The 20,500-nt window shown below is 36.1% G+C and overlaps 1 protein-coding gene across 2 annotated transcripts in view; it reads left to right on the top strand.

Annotated features, from left to right (window-relative positions):
• The first annotated feature begins 59 nt into the window (after window positions 1–59).
• LOC139971233 (transcriptional adapter 2-beta-like) overlaps window positions 60–20,500 on the top strand; it is a 46,992-nt gene continuing 26,551 nt past the window's right edge. For both annotated transcript variants that reach the window (XM_071977516.1, XM_071977517.1), the window contains exons 1-12: window positions 60–90; window positions 182–279; window positions 3,334–3,393; window positions 4,288–4,385; window positions 5,306–5,397; window positions 6,276–6,332; window positions 6,991–7,094; window positions 8,727–8,799; window positions 9,589–9,744; window positions 10,522–10,629; window positions 11,828–11,899; window positions 12,249–12,360. In XM_071977516.1, coding sequence (XP_071833617.1) covers window positions 84–90; window positions 182–279; window positions 3,334–3,393; window positions 4,288–4,385; window positions 5,306–5,397; window positions 6,276–6,332; window positions 6,991–7,094; window positions 8,727–8,799; window positions 9,589–9,744; window positions 10,522–10,629; window positions 11,828–11,899; window positions 12,249–12,360 — 1,037 coding nt within the window. In that variant the 5' untranslated portion in view covers window positions 60–83. The remainder of the gene's footprint in view (window positions 91–181; window positions 280–3,333; window positions 3,394–4,287; window positions 4,386–5,305; window positions 5,398–6,275; window positions 6,333–6,990; window positions 7,095–8,726; window positions 8,800–9,588; window positions 9,745–10,521; window positions 10,630–11,827; window positions 11,900–12,248; window positions 12,361–20,500) is intronic.

The following is a 20,500-nucleotide window of genomic DNA, read 5'->3' as shown; positions in this document are numbered from 1 at the left end:
CTGTCTGTCCTTTTGTTTTGGGTAGCCAGCTGCACGAACCAGTCTATGACGTCATGCATGAGACCTAGAGAGTGATTCCGAACATGGCAGGTAGGAATTACAGTTCCTCTTCAGATTTTGCCCATTTGTTTCATATTTCTGTGTTTTTGATGATTTAACTCTCGTATTTGTCTTTCCACAGAGGTCCCTACAAGGTTCTACTGCAACAATTGTCAGGTTGAACTTCGGGCTTGCAGTATCAAGTGCGATAAGTGCGTCGATTTTGATCTTTGTTTACAGGTAAGTAGTATTGCAAAAACCTACAGGCCTAGGCAGTCATTATGCTACAAAGCAAATCGCAATACAGTAGAATTGATTATGCTATAAATATGCATATATATATGTTAATTTTTGTCTGCCGCGTAAGTTTTGTACAGTACTCACCGAGACTATTGCTGCTAAATATTCATATTAATCAGATGTATTGCCGTTAATGTGAATGAACCGGGTATGTGAGATGTATACAAACCCCAGCCATGTGCACAGCTGTACGTGAGGTTTAATTGAACAACACTCGGATAGTCCGTGGAGCTTCTCGCTCTATGAATTGACCTTAATTGCGACGCGTAACGCTACGTTGTATGAATGGGCACAAGAGGAACGCCATTTTGCTTGCTTAAGAAGGGTGTGTTCCGTGGGTGAACTGTGGTGGTTGATCTTAGTGTGGGTTTTGTGGAAGGGATAGGGTCCTATTGCTAATGTGTGTACAAAACAGCCAATGCATTGCACACTACGTCTAGTGTACTATGATACACTCATGTGTGTTATTTTGAGCACCCTGCATTGTCCTATGATTTGAACACAGGATGTGTTCATCATATAGTAATAGTTAGCATTGTGTACCTAACTATGTGCGTAAATCAATTGAACAAAAGACTTCAGGAAAATTTCAGTTCTAAATGCAGCCATTGAACTGTAACTGCCCCTGTGCTTGGAAGGTAGAGGTCAAAGCAGTTGACCTTGGGCTTTATAGCTTTCACAATCAGCATTATACAGAAGTCCTTATATATTAGACAAATAGAAACATGTACACAGCATGACCTTCACCCATTTGTAAAGAACTAAGTGAGGAATGATAGTGAATGAAACTCATTTGCACCAGTGGCCATGTTCAGGCCTTTATGCAGTGGCTATAATCAATACATACAAATATTCTGTAGCTAGTGTCAGTGAAAGAAACTTGGTATAGTCAAGGGACTTAATGGCCAAACAGAAGCCTACAACACAAAACTGAATATTGTGAAACTTGATAGCACTGGATCTCTTCACATACTTGACTATGTAACATGCTTATCCTGCCGACTACACCTTTGTACAGAGATACCAAGAAGGATAAACACTCTGATGATCTGTGTTCTAACTATAAATGTTCTCTCTAATTCCATCCCAGTGGAAGCTGGAAGATTTTCCATCTCATTACAATTTCAAATATATATATATATATTTGAAATTCATTTGCCTTGGTCGTTTATTTCCATTTCATTTAACAGAGTCTGTTCAAAGTATCTCTTTCGAGATCCGGCCTTAGGATTCACAAATGATTTTGTGTTGGTTAGCATCATGATTAATCTAGAGTAAGGCAAAGTTAAGTCAACAAACACAGCACTAGCATTGTTCGACACATGTTGCCAGGCGCGTAGCGAAGGGGGCAGCCGCCCCCCCCCCCCTTGAGCATATTTTTAAATTGTTTTTTTAATGTTTTTATGATATCGCTAGTAATTTCAAAAGAGAAAATGCTAAGATGCAACTTACAAGGCCTACGAAGTACCATTTCCAGCGATCTGGGAGGCATTTTCAGCCAAAATTTTCTTGTACGCTTCGCGCCAACCATGGTGGCGCTATGCTTAGATAGTTGGCAATGCCGTATTTACGCCTCTGATAGTTTGCATACATTTTCGCTCCTCCTTTGGCAAATTCCTGGCTACGCGCCTGCATGTTGCAAAAGCCTACAGTGGAATGATGACCTTCCCAGGCCTGGGTTCACATACCGGTGAGGCTGGAAGTTTTTTCACCAATCTGAATTTTCCAACTCATTACAATTTCAAATATATACAAGGCACCACTGTTCTCATGACCCACGTCAGTACCATATTACAATAAAATGACCAGGGCTGTGTGAGAGCTACAGTACACATACCTGGAAAATAAGCTTGTTTTCCAGATTAGAATTATATACAGATTATAGCTACACTATACAATACACCTGGGCCTAGAGATTACAGAGATTTCAGTGAATTACATAGGATTACATTTATAACAGAGCTATAATAACCATACAGTATTATTGTAGCTTATTTACACAACTGCTAGACTGTCATTGGTGTTCATTGTAAAGAACAAAAAAAATAACCACAAATTATTCTTTATGTAAACTTTTTTATCGTTCTTGTTACATTTGGACTGAAACAAAGGATAGTATCTAAACTCATTAATGATCATTCAGCTGAATTCTGGATGAATTCCATTCCTGTTTGAGCAGACTACGCCATAACAGGTCCTAGTCATCGGCGTATAAATTAATTATCTGGAGCAACTATGTCAATTGGGAGATCAAATGAGACAAACGTACCAATCATGGAGGGTAATGTGACATGCTTCCTTATAGCACTCTACTATTATAGTACTCCTAAACTGTGTATTCTACAACAACTAATGTCATATTCTCATCGCTACCAAATTCCTGATGAAGCTACGCGAATCTAGCTGAGTGACACATTTTCCGATGTTTACCGCAATTTTCCGTCCAAAATTGCAATTTTGTATGTTTTCTTCAAACAATCAAACTGCAACTGGAGCACACATAGTTTATCAGGACTGTCACAATGTACATAGACATGATAAGCAGAGGACAGGATTTGTTGTTCCTTAATTAGCAACACAATTCTCCTTGATGTTTTTGCATGTAACAAGAGCATAACATGATAGGAATGACCACCGTAAAGCAATCTATGAGACTCTGACAATTTTTGTTTGCTTCACTTGTAATATGTCACCCCAAGCGTATAAACATTTTGCAATACATGTAATATGCTAGAGCCTAGCCTTTTAATAACCTTGTTTAGTGGCATGTCCCAATGGTTGCTGCAGTACATTTGTTTCAGTATTCCTATGAGAACACACATCTGGTGATTATGAGCATCAGGTTGAAAAATGTCCAAGATAGAAAAAGATGTGACCCAATGAACAGTATGTTTAGTAAAATTCAGTGAAGGTTTTTGAATTCATGTTTTTGGCTCAAAAATGATGTGGATGACTTCTTATTGATTTTATTTTTATTTCTTTTGCAATCAACAGTGCTTTGTTTCCGGTGCTGAACTAGGAACCCATAAAAGAGACCATGATTACCAGATAACAGTAAGTTCAATTTTTATTTTCTGACTGCTTTAATTAAAATGTAAGTCGAAATGTAACATTCTCGTCACGTTCCATCTGAGAAGTTTTGATTATATATTATAAGAAAAGGATTTTTTTATGGAGGGGAGGGGGGTGGGAGGGAGGGAGGAGGGTGTGAGGGAGGGAGGAGGGTGTGTTTTGGTAGTTTGTGTGTTTGATGACAATTACCTTCACATACCGTAGTTCATCTGCGTTATTTTCTCAATTCTGTCGTGATTATAGCATGGAAAACATGAATGAATGTACTTTGGAAAAACATATATCTGAAACTGGTCAAGTAAAGTGTGACATATAGCCTGGCAAAGGAATATTATCTTGCAATCTATACCTCTGGAAAAGGAAGCTCTTATATCTCTCATTAGTCAGTGGAGATATTCGGTGAAATCAGAGGAATTTGTAAAAACATGTATGAAAATGTAAGAATTTACTTCTTACATAATGGTATGATGTGATCATAAATACATTGGAAAAACACTCTTGACTTTTGTAAAAGACCTAGTTTTGATTTCCAATAAAAAGCCCTTTTGATATTCAGGTCTCCCATGTAACCATAATAACATATAGATATAATACTAGATAATTAGTCTAGAAACAGAGTATCAGAGGGAGGTATGAACGTATTGAACCACCGGAAATATGTACTGCTGCTACCGATGCATTACTGTACATTAGTCTCAGATTATTCTAGATACCAGAGGAACGTTGAGCTTTCAATTTCAAAGCATTTTGTAGAGATATCTTGAACTGGTTATGAGTTTTCAGGTGGTGATTTTTGTGTCTTTTACTTATGGTAGTAATCTGTGTATATTTGAATGAATAGATTTAGCTTCAACTACTGAGGATTCTTCTTTACAGGAAAATTCTCTGTTCTCCATACATGGGAACAGTACATGGAGTATGAGTGATGAATATGCATTGCTGGATGGAATAGAAACATTCGGATATGGTAATTGGTGAGTACGAATAGTAGCTAGGATGTATTCTCATAATACATTCAAATGGTACTTGGACTTTTCTCAACTTGCAATATACATGACATTTATAGAAAGAATAATTTCGAATTTGAATTTGCACATATCAATTTTTAGATTCATTCATGTTACGTTTACATCATGAAATATTGTATAAAAAAACAAGTCTTGTATACAATAACTTCTATGAATCTTTGCATGATGTTAACAGTTTCACCATGTGGTGTAACAATTTCATCACGTTTGCAAAGCATCTTGACTTACGTGACACGGTTACTTACTCTATATATACAGTATGCTCTGGAAAGTATGATATTCACTTGGCCTGTGCTACCCGATTACTTATTCTAAGTATGCAGTATGATATGCTCTGGAAAGTATGATATACTCTTGGCCTGCGCCATACGGTTACTTATTCTATTTATACAGTATGATATGCTCTGGAAAGTATGATATACCCTTGGCCTGCGCCATACGGTTACTTATTCTATTTATACAGTATGATATGCTCTGGAAAGTATGATATACCCTTGGCCTGCGCCATACGGTTACTTATTCTATTTATACAGTATGATATGCTCTGGAAAGTATGATATACTCTTAGCCTGCGCTACACGGTTACTTACTCTATATATGCAGTACAATATGCGGGGGTAACTGACACGATAGACCATGTAAAACTGAAATTGTCGTTGTGACTTGACCCCAAGCTAGCATATTGTGAATTACCCAAAGTACTGGGTGGCATATATCTGGCAAAACATGCTTGTCTTGTCTTTGAAAAAGTGAAGAAGAAAAACCTTGGACAAATGGTTCGGCAAATTTTGCAGATATTTCAACTAGTTAAAGTAACTGCTGCACATTTCATCTAGTAACATGATGCTATTCTCCTTACTCTACAGGGAAGCTGCAGCTGCTCATGTTGGCACTAAGAGTAAAGAAGAAGTAAAGGACCATTACTCAAAATGCTACTTAGGTGCAAATATTGGAGGTGGTAAGATTACTTCAACTTTAAAGAATCTGTGATATGTAATATCAGATTTCTTAAAAAAATTTAGTACATTGTGAGACTTGTTAAGGATATAATTAGTTATTCATGAAAAGGTTGAAGTTTGCTTTAAATGTTGCAAAAATCTATTGGCGTCCTTTTCAATGGTTTTAAAGAAAACTGATGGTGTTACTATTGTCTAACAAATTATGTTAGGTCAGCTGATATTAGGGGTCAAAGGTCCATATGTGCTTTCGTCTGGAATTTTTAGCATTCCATTTTCACTTACATGCATTTACATATCAGCAACTTGCCATTCATGAAAGAGAGATTACTGTGATAGAATTTTTACTTGGCAAACGCTAAGTAACAAGTAGGTAATGTTTTCGTTAAAAACAATTTTTGACGTCAGACAATAACAACTGCCTGTTTTGCTCATTTTATACATACATTCATGTACTAGGCCTATACTTCTAGATGTAACTGAGCCATGAGTTTCAGCAATTTCCTTTACATGTATCAATAACTGCCAATCAAAACCTCCAAGAAGAAGAAAAATTAGCTTTTAAATAGACATACATCAGATATTCATGACACATATTGAAGCTTCCTTTAACACGAACAAGCTAGCTAGCCTAATGTGGGCAAATCATAGGCTAGGTATATTATTTGGAGTCTTTTAGTGTATAACTAACGAGTAACGTTAGTTGGTGTAAAGCCTAGAGGACCAGTATTGTTTACGTAACCATGTGTTAAATCTCCAAGTCTCACCAAGAATTGCATAGCTCTTTTAATATGGTTTAAACACTTTTAAGTGACTATAAATTATGCTTAAAGAATGTGAAAATTGTAATATATGATATTTATTTCATCCTTCTTTGTAGCTACTTTACCAAAGGTCCGACCGAACCCAGTTATAGACCACACATGTTCAGACGATGGTGAGTGTCCAGTCAGTGCTCAATCGTTTAATATTTGATCTATATAAAAGGGTATCTTTAATGACTGAATTATTTGGTTGGCATTCGTAACATCACCCTCGAGACTCGAGAAAAGATTGATCATGTTCTCCGAGATTCTTTGAAGTAGGACAGATGAGGTCGGGCTCTTTATATTTAAAATGTATAAAAGAGAGCTTCTCGTGCATTACGTTACCTGCCCTGTCGCTTTTGTACATGTTGAGGTTGCAATCATCAAAAAACTGGATGGATATTTCCACTTTGTGGACACTTACACATTGTAGAGTAACCAATTGCTTTGGTATGTGGATTGGTTTGTGGTGTCTTGTTTTGTCACAAGGATGCCGTTGTTCCAAAGCAATAGTAAATCAATAAAATACTACCTTTGACTCTCTAAACTTCTAAACCCCAACCCTTCTCTGTCAATGTCTCATCAGTTACGGTACATCGATCAAGTTCTAACCGAAAAAAAATTCTTCGGCGGTTTATTTTCAATATCTCGAATGTCATTCCCATTTACTGATTTTCATCAAGATTCACCACCTTCTTGTTGAAGTTGCAGTTTCAAATAATAAATTTGAAAAAAGTACATTTTTAAGTGGAATGTCTTTCTTACATTCTCTATGGTGGTTTTTTACAGGACCGCTCTCTCCCAGTCTCAGCAACAACTTTGCGCCAGTAGAACTTCCACTTCTCGAACAACACGAATTAGGTTACATGCCGTTACGAGATGACTTTGAGCGGGTGAGTCTGCATCAGGATGAGGGCGCAATGTCTCTCGTCTGCTCAGGCCTGAAATTTAGATGAATATGTCGGACATTTTGCAGTAAGAGATTTTCTTTAAATGGATAAACAATAATGAAAATCTCTCTGATGTTGCTCTGTGAGTCAGTTTTGTACGTCAAACATTCGATGTCATGGATGCTTCGATCAGATCTTGCCAGAATGGGAAAGAGATTTTATACTTGTAAAGGTTTGAGATTAAATGCTGGAAGCAAAGAATTATATCCCCAACTTAATGCATTTGTTGATGTATACTATATTATTCCTGTATATGGGTGAAATAGTTCATGAAAGTGCTCCAAAATACAAGAACAAATATTTTCCTCTGTTTCAATGTTGCAAAGTTGTAGAATCAAATTGTGTTTGAAAAAGTGATTATGATTTGAGGTTCAGACATGGCGACTACCCAAAGAATAATTTATTTCGGGATCGCATCGCAAAATGCCTTTCGAAATGGGCAAATTGGTATACAAGTCCAAAGATTCATAGCAGGAACCATAGTATTAAATAAGAGGCAATGTTCACAGCCTTACAAGTGCTACGCAAAAGTTTTACACTAAATTATTCCTTGCTACCGTGTCTGTTATTAACGTGTAGCCATGTAACTTCAACACAGTATGCAAGGTTCAGGAGCACAACCAGTAATTTGTACACCAACCACCACCATGGGAATAGTGTATTTTTTATGATCATCCAGGAGTGGGCCTGCTATTAAGTACAGTATTCTTATTTGTTTACAATATTGTCATTATTCATTTGGCTCAGCTGTGCATATAATAAATGTTAATTTCAGTCTTGCAGTTTCCCTTGTTGATACAGGAAAAAAGGATGATAATAGTAAAAACGATTACAATTATGACAAAAGTACAATTTTGATCACATTCCAAAGGAATAATTCCTTTTGTTGTGGGTTTGTACTGAAAAGAAACTTAGATCTTGATATCACAAGCATTTTATACTGTTCAATGGAAAATGACAAGATTGGAAAATATGATGTATAATAGTCATCATTATGAAGAAATTGTTATTCATTTCCAAAATTTGACTAGTACTCTATTGCCAGCTGCAAATGTTTACCTGATTTCTGGTGTATTTTATGTCTCTGATTTTATCACTTTTTCAATTGGAGAATAATTTAGTGCTGATATTTTGCATAGCAATTAATAAATTCTTCCAGTGCTGTATTCAATATCTGTGAAACTGTGTCAGAACCTCTAGGAATGTTCTTTTTGTACACTTTAAAAGAACTTAGTATCCTAAAGCTTAGAGGCAAGGTTTTTGGTGACCTTTTACCACCAATGTAATATTCAAGAAATAGTTTGAGATTAGAAGCTGTTTTGCTGAAGTATCATTCAAATAGTAGTAGCATGCCGAAACACTTGTACAAATGAAGCTGGTTTGTTTGTCTGAAGCTGTGTAAGTCTCTTTTGGATGGGACAATAATCTATGCCCTGCTATGATACCACTGTTAATCAAAGAATTCATCTCAGGGTTCTTACTAGCAATTTCCCTGTTTTCATGGAGATAATTCAGAGAATTTAAGCACCCCTCTTTAGCTAACGAACGTTGGCATTTCTGTTTTTCTTCTCGCAGGAATCTAACAACGATGCCGAAAAAATAGTCAGCCATCTACAGGTGTCTCCGGAAGATGATGAATTAGACATAGGTGAGTTCACGACTCTTCCCGAGTCTTTCTGTAGTCTTCGTAAAACAACAAGACTAGGATGTTTCATAATATCTCAAAGTACTCCCATGGTATGTTGTAAAGCAAGTCAGTCTTGTTAAGCAGTTGTTGTGATCGATCAGCAGTTTTCCCAAACCTTTCCATGTATTACTCAAGATAAGATGGAAACCGATCAGACTAAGAGGCCCTCCTGAATACTTCACCAAAAGTTGTGGAAATGAGCATGTAATCAGTGATTCCAGTCTGATCTAAGTATTTCGTAGCACAGTTACTTTCCATGTTAGTAGTATGGACTCACATGTAAACTTGGCGTAGAGCTTAGCTTTATATGGTAGTTTCAGATTAAGATTGTATTCCTATTTAACAAGTCACAGGGGGGGGGGGGGAGGGGGAGGAGGAGAGGGGGAAACGTAGTAGTAGTAACTACATGTTTTCCTGTGTATTTCTTTTTCATTCTTTTTTTCTCTTCTTTTTGAAAGAGCAAGCAAAGTTATGGGCTAGAATAGGATTTAAATGAGTGACCATATCAATACAAGTCCTGTACTGAATCAACAGAGCTATTCAGCACTACAATGATAGTTGTGATAGTAACCAAACAGGATTTTTATCCCTTAGGTATAACTAATCAAAGAGCATAACTGTTCCTCAAAATGAAGAGGTTTATCTCGTTTCATTTTTGACGTCTAAATACTGATGATGTATTGATGTAACATTTCATTATTTCTATAACAAAACGAAAACAATTACTTTTTACTACTTTCATCCATGTAGCTCTTAAAGAAGCTCATGTAGATATGTATACCAGAGCGTTGAAGGAGAGATTAAGAAGAAAAAAGATCGCTAGGGATTACGGTCTAATAGCAGCTGTTGTATCAACAGTGCCTCAAAAGTCCAGAAAAGATAAAGATAAAGAAAAAGAAAAGGAAGGTAAGTTTTCTAAACAATGATGTGTTTGTGAACGGAGAGATATGTGTTGTAACCAGGGTAAGGCCAGTAATGGCTGGCATCCACAGACAAAAGCAGAGCAAGAACATCCCAGTCTCTATGAAGAATTCTACGACCTAAATTCACTCACCACAAAAGTGTGCAAGGTGGTAATGATTAGTAATCAATAGAGATTTATATTCATATCACCATAAATAATCATAGCAATGAAAAGTCACCTTATATTTTTACAGCGGGGCGTAGATTCAAGAGTCGCTCCGAAGGAAAATAGATTCCCACAGACTAAAGAAGGCATTTCCTTCGCATGGTATCCTTCGATAAACAGGAACGTTTCCTATGCATGTTTGTGTGAAAAAGCTGGAACAGTCATGAAAGTCACGACCATTCCATTTCTTTGCCGGGGGAGTCTTTCAGAAGCTACCTCGCATACCGGGACTGTGCTACGAGTTAATTCGATGCAACACCCAGGGAAGAGCAGGAAAGGCGATTTTAAGAGAAATTTGTATTTTTGATGAATGATACCGCGATCGCCAGAGCAAAGAGCGTAATTCTTAGATGATTCGTTCAAAACACGTTTCCGATCAAAAATTCTTGGTTCTTTTTGAAGACATTTATGAATCAGAATCGCTATCAATTTAGGCTTGGATATTGCTCAGCTGGTAGAGCTGAGGCCTTGCCCACATCAGGATTATCATAATATTGAATTGGTCATGAATTTGTGTATTCATGAATTTGTTGTTTTTTTGTTGTTTTTTTCAGTTAAAAGGAAACCTTCAAAAGAAGAAACAGAATTCACGGAAAGATTGAGGCCATTTGCGTCATGTATTTCATTGAAGGCAGTAGAAGAACTGCATTCTAGCGTCCAACGTAAGTTATTCCCATCCATCCCATCCTCACCCCCTCACCCCCCCCCATTCATGCCCATTTTCTTCCTTCTAATTTACCTCTACAGTTTTGAAATGACATAGGACCATTACTTATTTAGTTTTATGTGCACAGGGTAACAATATTCATGTATGTATGTTTTACACTGTATATAAAGATAATGGACTGTTGATTGCAAGTTAAAAGTAACTATTTTAATATGTGTTATGCTATGGCGTTGAAACTAATTTAATATGTGTTATGCTATGACATTTAAACTATTTAAATATGTGTTATGCTATGGCATCGAAACTTTATAAATATGTGTTATGCTATGGCATTGAAACTAATTTAATATGTGTTATGCTATGACATTTAAACTATTTAAATATGTGTTATGCTATGGCATCGAAACTTTATAAATATGTGTTATGCTATGGCATTGAAACTATTTTAATATGTGTTATGCTATTGCATTGAAACTAATTAAATATGTGTTATGCTATAGCATTGAAATTATTTTAATGTGTTATGCTATGGCAATTGAAACAATATAAATATGTGTTATGCTATGGCAAGGACAACATTTTGAGTTATAGTGTTTCATTTACTGCTATAATGAAACATCGCCCTCGTTTTCTCAAAAGTTTAGTCGCTCAGTCAAATTTCCCAAATGTGGACATTGTTTTGCTCTTATCTTGTAGTCTGCAAGAATGAATGAAAACTGACATTTTGTTGGTTTGAGTGTGTGGAATTTTGCTGTCAATTAATTATTTTTCTCACATGTTTTGAGATTTTGGATCATTTAGAACCATCCCCTTTTGTTATGAGTCAATGCCAGTAGTGAGCATCACAAACATCCTCAACGGGAAGGACTCATTAATCGCTCGATTGCAAAGAGTGAGGGCGGACTCTTAGATTGTTCATATTTTATTCATTTCTTGAACTGTAGTTGGTCGGTTTGGTAAACCTGCTGTTAAAATAGACATCACATTTGCGCTATGCTTCTTTTTAGAGATTAAAGTTAATTAACAAACAGTTATCCAAAATAAATCTTTTGAAAGTACTTAATTATTTTATATGGCTCTTCAAAAATTTGTTGCACAATGAAAGCCAGTTTGTTTTATATCTGTCTTTCTATCTTCTTAGTCTCTCTGTTAAATTCACTGACAATTTGGCCCATATTTTGTTTCTTTTGCAGAAGAAAAACAGATCAAAAGTAGAATAAGAGAACTTGTGAAATATAGAAAATTTGGAATTAAGAAATTATCAGGTAAGATATACTATGATTCAACTTTTTGATATTTTCAAGTCAGTGTTAACTTGTGTAGAACTTGTGCATTATCACTTTGAAATTGTGACCAGAATCTGGAGAGGCCAAAAGGCTAATAAAGTTGGCTAAGCCTGAAGAGTCCAGTAGCAATTCAGAACCAATCTTGGACAAACTGTGATCAGTATTTACCTTACTGTCATGTTTTGGTTTTGCTTAAAGGGGTTAAATCTCTCCCAATCATCATTTTATGTGACAGATATTCTTGTTATAAGATGTCTGACTGACGGACAGAATGACTGGCAATTATTTAATCTGAGTATGCTTTTATTGATTTGTTTCTTCAATGCAGAAGTTGAAAAATTTGAAGAAATGAAAGCTAAGCATGAAAAGAAGAAAGAAATGAAGAAAAAATTAGTGGAGAAGAACAAAAAGTCACCCATTACAGCTGCCAAAAGAATAGAGTAAGTACTAAATATCATCTTGTGTGCTCGATAGGAGCAAACGAAACCCTCGTTTCGTCTGTCAGCGGAATAGAATGAGTACCTTACATTACACGGTAAAATATGAGAAATAGATCAACCATTATTACAGATGCTAAAATAATAGAGTAAGTACTAAATATCATCTTGTGTGCTCGATAGGACCAAACAAAACCCTCGTTACGTATAGGATGAGTACCGTAACCTACACGGAATAGATATGAGAAATAGATCAACCATTATTACAGCTGCCAAAATTATAGAGTAAGTTCTAAATATTATCTTGCGTGCTCGATAGGACCAAACAAAACTCTCGTTACGTATAGGATGAGTACCGTAACCTACACGGAATAAATATGAGAAATAGATCAACCATTATTACAGATGCTAAAGTAATAGAACTTGAAATTTGCTCTTTGTATGATGTCTGTGTGGGCAACCAGGATATGACAGATGCCAAACAGAATGGAGTGAGTTCATAATGCAACCTGTAAATCAGATCTGAGCAAGTAAACACTTGTTCCGAATATCAAAAGGAAAAGTAATGATTTGTTTCACACGCCAAACAAAAGAGGTAATACATAGTTTATTTTGTGTATCAGATCTGAGCAAGTAAACACTTGTTTCGACTATCAAAAGAGAGGGCGAAATACACTATATACTCTTTGTATCCAGTCCGGGCAAGTAAACACTTGTTTGAACTGCCACAACATTTCGCTAATACATAGTGTACTCTAGTGTGTGTTGGGTCTGAAGAAGTAATGATTTGTTTCGAATGCCAAACGAAAGAGGAAATACTTAGTTTAACTTGTGTATCAGGTCTGAAGGGAGTAAACACTTGTTCCGACTTTCAAAAGAGAGGACAAATACACGATACACTCTCTGTATCAGGTCTGAGCAAGTAAACACTTGTTATAGCATCTGCACTTTGCGATATCGTTTATTGTTTCTGTGCTAGTATCCTCTCATCGCAGTTATAGTAGAAACAACTCTGTATGCAGTACACTGTGTCGCAAGTCTACGGGATCAAGCACCCAGAACAGCTGCCAAAGAGTGGAGAAAACTTACATAGTTTCACTGTAACTTTTAAGTCGACGCAAGCAGGAGATTGACTTGCTAATACTACACAATACTATTTTGTACTGTTATATTAAAAAGTTAATAGTATAATTGTTATCGTAATCTATCATTCTAACATGTAATACGATATGCAACAATATCAAATGTGGATGGTTTATATTATATTATTATGATACGATATTATTGTATGATACTATCTGAGACGGGTGATACCATATGCAAGAATATTTGTGTGGATATTTCATAGTATTATGATACAATATTTATTGTATGATACTATGTCAATCGGGTGATGCAAGTGACCACTTGCCACGACTTATCAAAACAAGCCACAGAAAAATTGCAGATAAATTCCACCACTTGTTAGTGTGTTATATTGTATTTTAATTTAACACTAGTAGAGATGTATTAGAGGCATCTGTAACACTTGTAGAGATGTATAGAGGCATCGGAAGAATTTGAAGATGAACATTTCTGATACGACTGGATTTGAACTGACAGGTGTGAATGAGATATATCAATATATCTATTTCAAGTAGACTTGCTCTTGTCTAATTCTTTCAATGAAGTGTTATTCGCAAGAAACAGACCTGTCTCTTTGTTATATCTCTCTTGTCTCTTTCGGCTCCTAAAAATTTTTCAGTTTCTTTCGCATCATTTGTTTGTATGTCCATTTGTTTTCTTTGTATATCATATTATGTCAGATTTGAAGCAAAATTGAGAACATGGTGTTAAGGTAAGAATGTGTTAACTACTGATTGCCAACGGGCTTGGCAAAGAGTTAACTGCCTTGAAAGAAAACATGTAAAAGCCATACTTACAAATTGATAGTAGATAATAACAAAAGTAAGAAATACACATGATAATTAAATTTTTAAAAAGAAAAGAAAAAAGAGTTTTTTCCTGGGCAAATGAAAACCTTTTCCTCATTGGGTAAAATTTCCAGCCCTCCATCTACAGTACCAGTGAAGATGTGTCAGTTAAAGGTTCATGCAGAACATAATTTCAGCATCAAATGTTTCATTTTATTGCTATTCATAAAGAAAGATAATTAGAGGAGATTTAACTGTTCATTCATATTTGTATGAAGATATTAAAGGAAGTTGAATGTTAGTAGTTATGATTTCATAGTATTGGAAACCCACATAAGATATTATGTTAACATTGAATATAATTCATATTCTGTCTTATTTTATCAGTTAACATCATGGCAACATAAGACCGACATCTAAGTCTCAAAATGGTTACATCAGTTTCCTTCAATTACACAGGAATAGGGTTTTCCACCTAGGAATATCTGAATGGTTTTTTCGTTGGGGGACAGATGGCAGAGGGGTGGAGGGCTGGGGGAGGAGAGCAGTGGAGGGACGGGATGGGAAAGGGTATAATATACTGACACTGGTTGAGTCCCTGCTGAACGCGAATGGAGTCCATGCAGTGGTAATATGTGTGTATGTGATCCCTTAGCTTATAAAACACAATAACTCAAAAAGTACATGGTGCTGCAAATTTCATACTTGGTATTTGGACCCACCTTACCGAGTACAAGAACCATGGTAGTTTTAAATTTTTGTTGGAGGTCAAATGAATTGGAACATTTCAATCATGATAACTTCAATAGTGAAACTTAGATGAACTTGATACATATTATTTTGGAACTACCCTTTGTGTTTAGTAAAAGCCATATTTTTCTTTTCTTCCAACCTCTACCTCACTGTATGATCACTAAATTGACCCAAACAGACATGTTTATTTGAAAGGAAGCAATGCAAAAAAATATGGACCATTCCCAGGCTTTTATTTGAGTAAGAAATAGAGAAGAAAGTAAAAGAGCCTTCCTTCTTCCAAAATAAATATAGACAAAGAACTCTCTGAAATGGTCAGAAATTTGAGATGTTAGTTTGTTTCATTTTAGAAGATGAACTTCCTGCCATTTTCATCAAATTATTTGTGCTATGATACAAGGAAAAATTTAGCGGTCAAAGTTTTGTGTAACATTTTTGGAAACCCTGAATTTTCTTCTCACATTGAATACTATAGTTCCTGTGTAGAAAACTGCTATATACATCTATACATTTGCATAGCAACTTGACCATTTTGCATAGCAACTTGACCATTTTGCATAGCAACTTGACCATAATGCATAGCAAGTTGACCATTTTGCATAGCAAGTTGACCATTTTGCATAGCAACGTGACCATTTTGCATAGCAACTTGACCATAATGCGTAGCAACTTGACCATTTGCATAGCAACTTGGCCATTTTGCATAGCAACATGACCATTTTGCATAGCAACTTGACCATTTTGCATAGCATTTTGCGATGCGATACTGGATAAATGATTCCCTCTGCTGTGGTCTGTACAAACTCTATAAAGTGTTTCTGCTCACCTTAAAAACTTCAAAGTTTAAGCTGCTAATTACAGCTTGATTTGTGTATGCAAATATGTGTATCAAAGTGTGGTAGATTAACAGTATACTAGGTACTGAACAGTAACAAGCCACCCTCAGTACTTCGAACCATCTGTTGGTGATGTGATTTCCACATACTAAATAGCCAGGCATTCTGAGTGGGATCGGCACCTGCAATTTAAAGAGGGGCAGTAACGATTTAAGGAAGCAAACAATACACTTGTCCTATAGCTTAGAAAGGTTTTGTACACATGGAGGGGCACAGCATCCCCCTCCCCCCCCCCCTAAGTGATGTGTGATTTAAGCTGACCATCAAAAGAAATCTATGTTTAGTTCAGGGTCCTTAGTTACATTCTTTGCAGAAAGTTTCAACAGCAGTTTACGTAACTTTACTTCAGAGTTTGGTTAATGCTAACTGCACTTGTACAGAAATATGTGATGGGATAACTGAGGAGTAGGTTTTGAAAAAATACCATCCATTGCTGTATTCTGAAATGCTGCCCTCTATATATGTCACTTTGTAAGGTCTTCTTTTTTCAGGTACATTTGTACATAGTCTGAGTTTCTTGAAGAATTACAATTAGCAGCACAAATTTGAAAGTTATATAGTAAGATTTAGAGATTTTCAGCAGACTTTCTTATCCTAAACACCCCACATCCATCAAGAATACATTATAGTCAGCCATTTGTTGTTCATAACATGGAATTTTTTACGGAGTAGTCTCTAAGTATTTCCAATTTTTTTCCGGTCATTCTGTTCTATTATCTTGTGAGGTTACAAAAACTGTGTTAGGGGCTGGGAGGGGGGTTTCGGGGGGGGGGGGTTGGGGGGAGCTGGGCAAACTCCACAACAATAATTTTTTAGAGTAACAATTCCACACAGATTTTGCACATTCAACAATCATAAACATTTGGATGACTCATGTATTGCCTCCCCCCCCCCCTCCCACCCTGGCTGTGGCAGTGTCCTACGTATGTACAAAAAATCTTAATAGTGTGGAAAAAATGACACTTTAAGCCTTAGTACCATTATCCAACTATCCCAGGCTATAGTCATTAATAAGATTATTAAACAGGAAACACTTGATTGGAAACAAACTAGAAAAAATGGAAAAACCAAGAGAAAGCGAAAGTGGATCTTAGTAGAGACCGAAATTGTTCTTAGAATTGCCACAGGCCTCGGAAGTGCAAGCTACTTACTGGCTAAAATGCCTGTGGCCATTTGGCAACTGGTGGGAAAATAGATAAAACACATGGATAAGTTGATTAAAAACCATCAGTCGGAGAATCAGCATGATTTTTGTACCTAGAATAAGCCCTGTATTACCCGCTTATTATTGTATTTTATTATTTATTATATATATATTTCATTTGGCCAGATTGACAATTCATGCAAATAGGTCATTCTCATCTTTCTCTCCTTCCATCTTACCTCTCCTCTGTTGTGTCTTTTTTATCATTTCTTTTTTGCTCTATTCATTTCTTGTTCATTTGTCCAATTTTGACTTTCTGTCCATCAAGTGTCTCTTAATGTCTTCTTAGTTTCTATTTGTATTCAGTTAGCCCTCTGAAAAGATGGAACGGTAAGGCCCTCAAACTTCTACCTAAATAGTCTATTCTACAAAGCTATCCCAAGATTTAGTACCCACCTATCCTAGACACAGTAGGAGATTTATCTATCCAAGTAGTTACTAAGGCAGGGTGCATGCCATTTATATTAAACCATTTACACGGGCGAGGCAAATACGTGTGAGGACTCGAAACACCACAGCCCTTGGTGTAGCTAAAGTGTGTATAAAACAGCGATAAATTCCAACTGCAAGAGTCAAACACCTTCAGTTAACTGTGTGTAATGGTGACTCCAGAAAGTGACAAAGTTTTGGACCTGTTTAGTAACAGAAACATATTATTAGTGCTTGCAATGTGAGTATCAAAGTTTTAAGCTGCGACCAATTTAAAATGAGTCGTAGCGTATATCTTGCAGCGGTTACAACCTTTCGACAAGTATCGTTCACTTTTTTTTTTCTTCTTTTTTTTTTCTATTGCTTTTAGTCATGAATTTCCCTGAAAGTTTTGACTTTTTTTAAGTTTGGAATAGGCTGGATTTGTAATCAACCAGCCTAGAATTCTTTCCTGTATACTCATCTACAGAATTTCTAAATAGACTCAGCTTAAGATAACAATGAAACTAAAACATTTCTCAGTATTTTTTACTCTATGAACTCAAAATTTTGTACCTTGAGGGAAGATCAAACCTTTAACCGCTTTCGCAGCACGGCATTGTCGCGCTACACTAAGATCCATCACTCAACGGTGTGGCTATTCAAATTTGGAGAGTCACAGAGGGGCAAAAACGATTTCAGAATATTACAAACATGGCCCGGTTAAGTTGTAGATCAATCGTCAATGGTGGGGAGAAGTGTCCTGGGGCGAAATCTTTGTTGTTAACGCCATTTCCAGACTTTGTGGCCAAGACAAGGGTTAAAAATGGAAAACTGTAAAATTCCTTACATATAGATAGAAAAGTATATCACAGACTGTTAGGTAGAAATGGTAGTGGTTTCAAATTATTTACTGGTTTAGCTTGTCGTATGATGGTGGGTAGAAGATGTTGACATTATGATGAGTTATAAAGCGGAATTTCAGTATGGGACCTTGCGGAAGTTGTGCCCACGTTTATAAACAAACGTTACAATTCTTCAGAACGGAAGTTTAAATTGATAACAATCTTTTTTAGTTGTATGAAAATTATAAAATAAGGTTGTTAATGTAATCAGGTTATGAAATTGTGATGTGAAACTACCTCTGAATTACCATAAGAATGTTCAAGATGCTTCTCATTTCAAATAATAAGGTAAAAAGTAAAAACAGTTAAAATATTTGAATTTGATGTAATTTGATTAGATTTGACTATGGATAGTGTCTTGGCGACGAAATATTATTGTGGATTTAGTAAGACTCTTTCATTAACCATCATTTGTGGGGAAAGTCCAAGGAGGTACCCGAGTGTGGATGATTGAAAACTTATTTTGACTCGGTTTGGATGAAAGTGTCAACCACTTGAGTAAAAACTTTATCAAAAATACCTGCTTTAATTTAAGTTGTAGAAGCATCAGAGGAAATGGTCTTAAAGGTACTGATCAAATGTGACTGCTTAACAGTCTAAAATTATCATGGTAGTTACATGTTTCTTCATGATACCAGTACACATGCATAGCATTGGACCAGTATAATGTCCATTTAGTAGGTGGATAGATGTGGTGAAACACTTGAAAATTAAAAAGGTTTGTTTTGAAAAAGATTTAAATATTGTTCTTGATATGATATTAACACATATGTATCAAAGTAACAATATGTGACTTGAACATATGCAACCAATGTTGTTGAGGGCTATATCATCATACAAAGTAGCATCTGATAACAATGTATCATACCCAGTAAGAATTTTTTTTTTTTTTTTGGGGGGGGGGCGAGATGGTGGGTTCCACATTTTGGCATCCAATTGATGGTGGCATAAAGAACTTTCTCCTCTCCATCTCGTAACAAACTCCTCCAGAAAATCTTTGTCGGAATGACTCAGTAATGACTGCCATTAAATAGACATCATCAAATTCAGATATCTGGGATCAAAGAGACAAATTACCTCTATGCTTTACTTCTTTATTGACTCACTAAGTCTATCATTTTCCTACTGGAGACAATTTTGATCCCTTTGCCGGGTACGTTGAGCCACTTTTGAAACAGTTTGAGTTTTTGTTTTCCTTTCTTTCCTGGTTTATTAAGTCCTGTAACTGCCTGACTGGAAAGCTCCCGTTGAAAGACGGGGTTATCTCGGTAATGCTTTCTCTGTGGGCGTCAGGTTAACGATACCGTAAGCCGAGTAGGATACCAATTTTCAAAAGCCCCACATTTCTGTCACCTCCAAATGTTATTATATTCTCAAATTTCTTTTGATAATGCTGGAATGACTCCTAGACCATGTGACAGGGCAGTTTAGAAATCAGTCAGTTGGACAATCTCGGGGGCTTATCGTCAAAGTGCGGAGGCAAAATCCTCTACTCCTCGTGGTTTTACCTTTCGCAGAGAGAGAGAATTGGGAAAAGTAATGAGTCAAGTGTGAGGAATCAACACATGACAAAATATGAAATATGCCTTTTGAGAGTAGAGGAAAGATTAAAATCATGATTTAGAAAGCAATTTCCAAAACTGTGCAAGGAAAGGTTAAACAGGAAAGCAAACAATATGGTGTGGGAAATTGTCTCATTGCACCCCCCCCACCCCACCCCCACATTCATGGAAAAGTATGAAAAGAAAGAAAAAAGGTGTCAGAATATATGTGTTAAGTGGCTGTTTTCTAGAGTAATGGTTTTTTGTGGGTAGTCGTTTAATTTGAAAACTTGAAAGTGATTTTTCTGGCATTATTTATTTTTATTTTATTGGACTGATTTGATTCAACTGCTTGCCATCTTGACTTTTGTGAAGTAACAGTGAAATGTTTTAAGTGTGACTGGAAATGGTTGGCTGTTTTAGGTCTAGGATCTTTCTAATGCAAAATTGTATATACTGTAAGTGCAAACCAGCTAACTGGATGATTTGTATTTAGATGAATGATCTGTACAATATTCAGATT

The sequence above is a fragment of the Apostichopus japonicus genome, chromosome 8 (genome assembly GCF_037975245.1).
Source record: "Apostichopus japonicus isolate 1M-3 chromosome 8, ASM3797524v1, whole genome shotgun sequence".
NCBI classification, from domain to species: domain Eukaryota; kingdom Metazoa; phylum Echinodermata; class Holothuroidea; order Aspidochirotida; family Stichopodidae; genus Apostichopus; species Apostichopus japonicus.
Note: the sequence above shows the minus strand (reverse complement) of the source record. Positions and strands in the feature narration are given on the sequence as shown.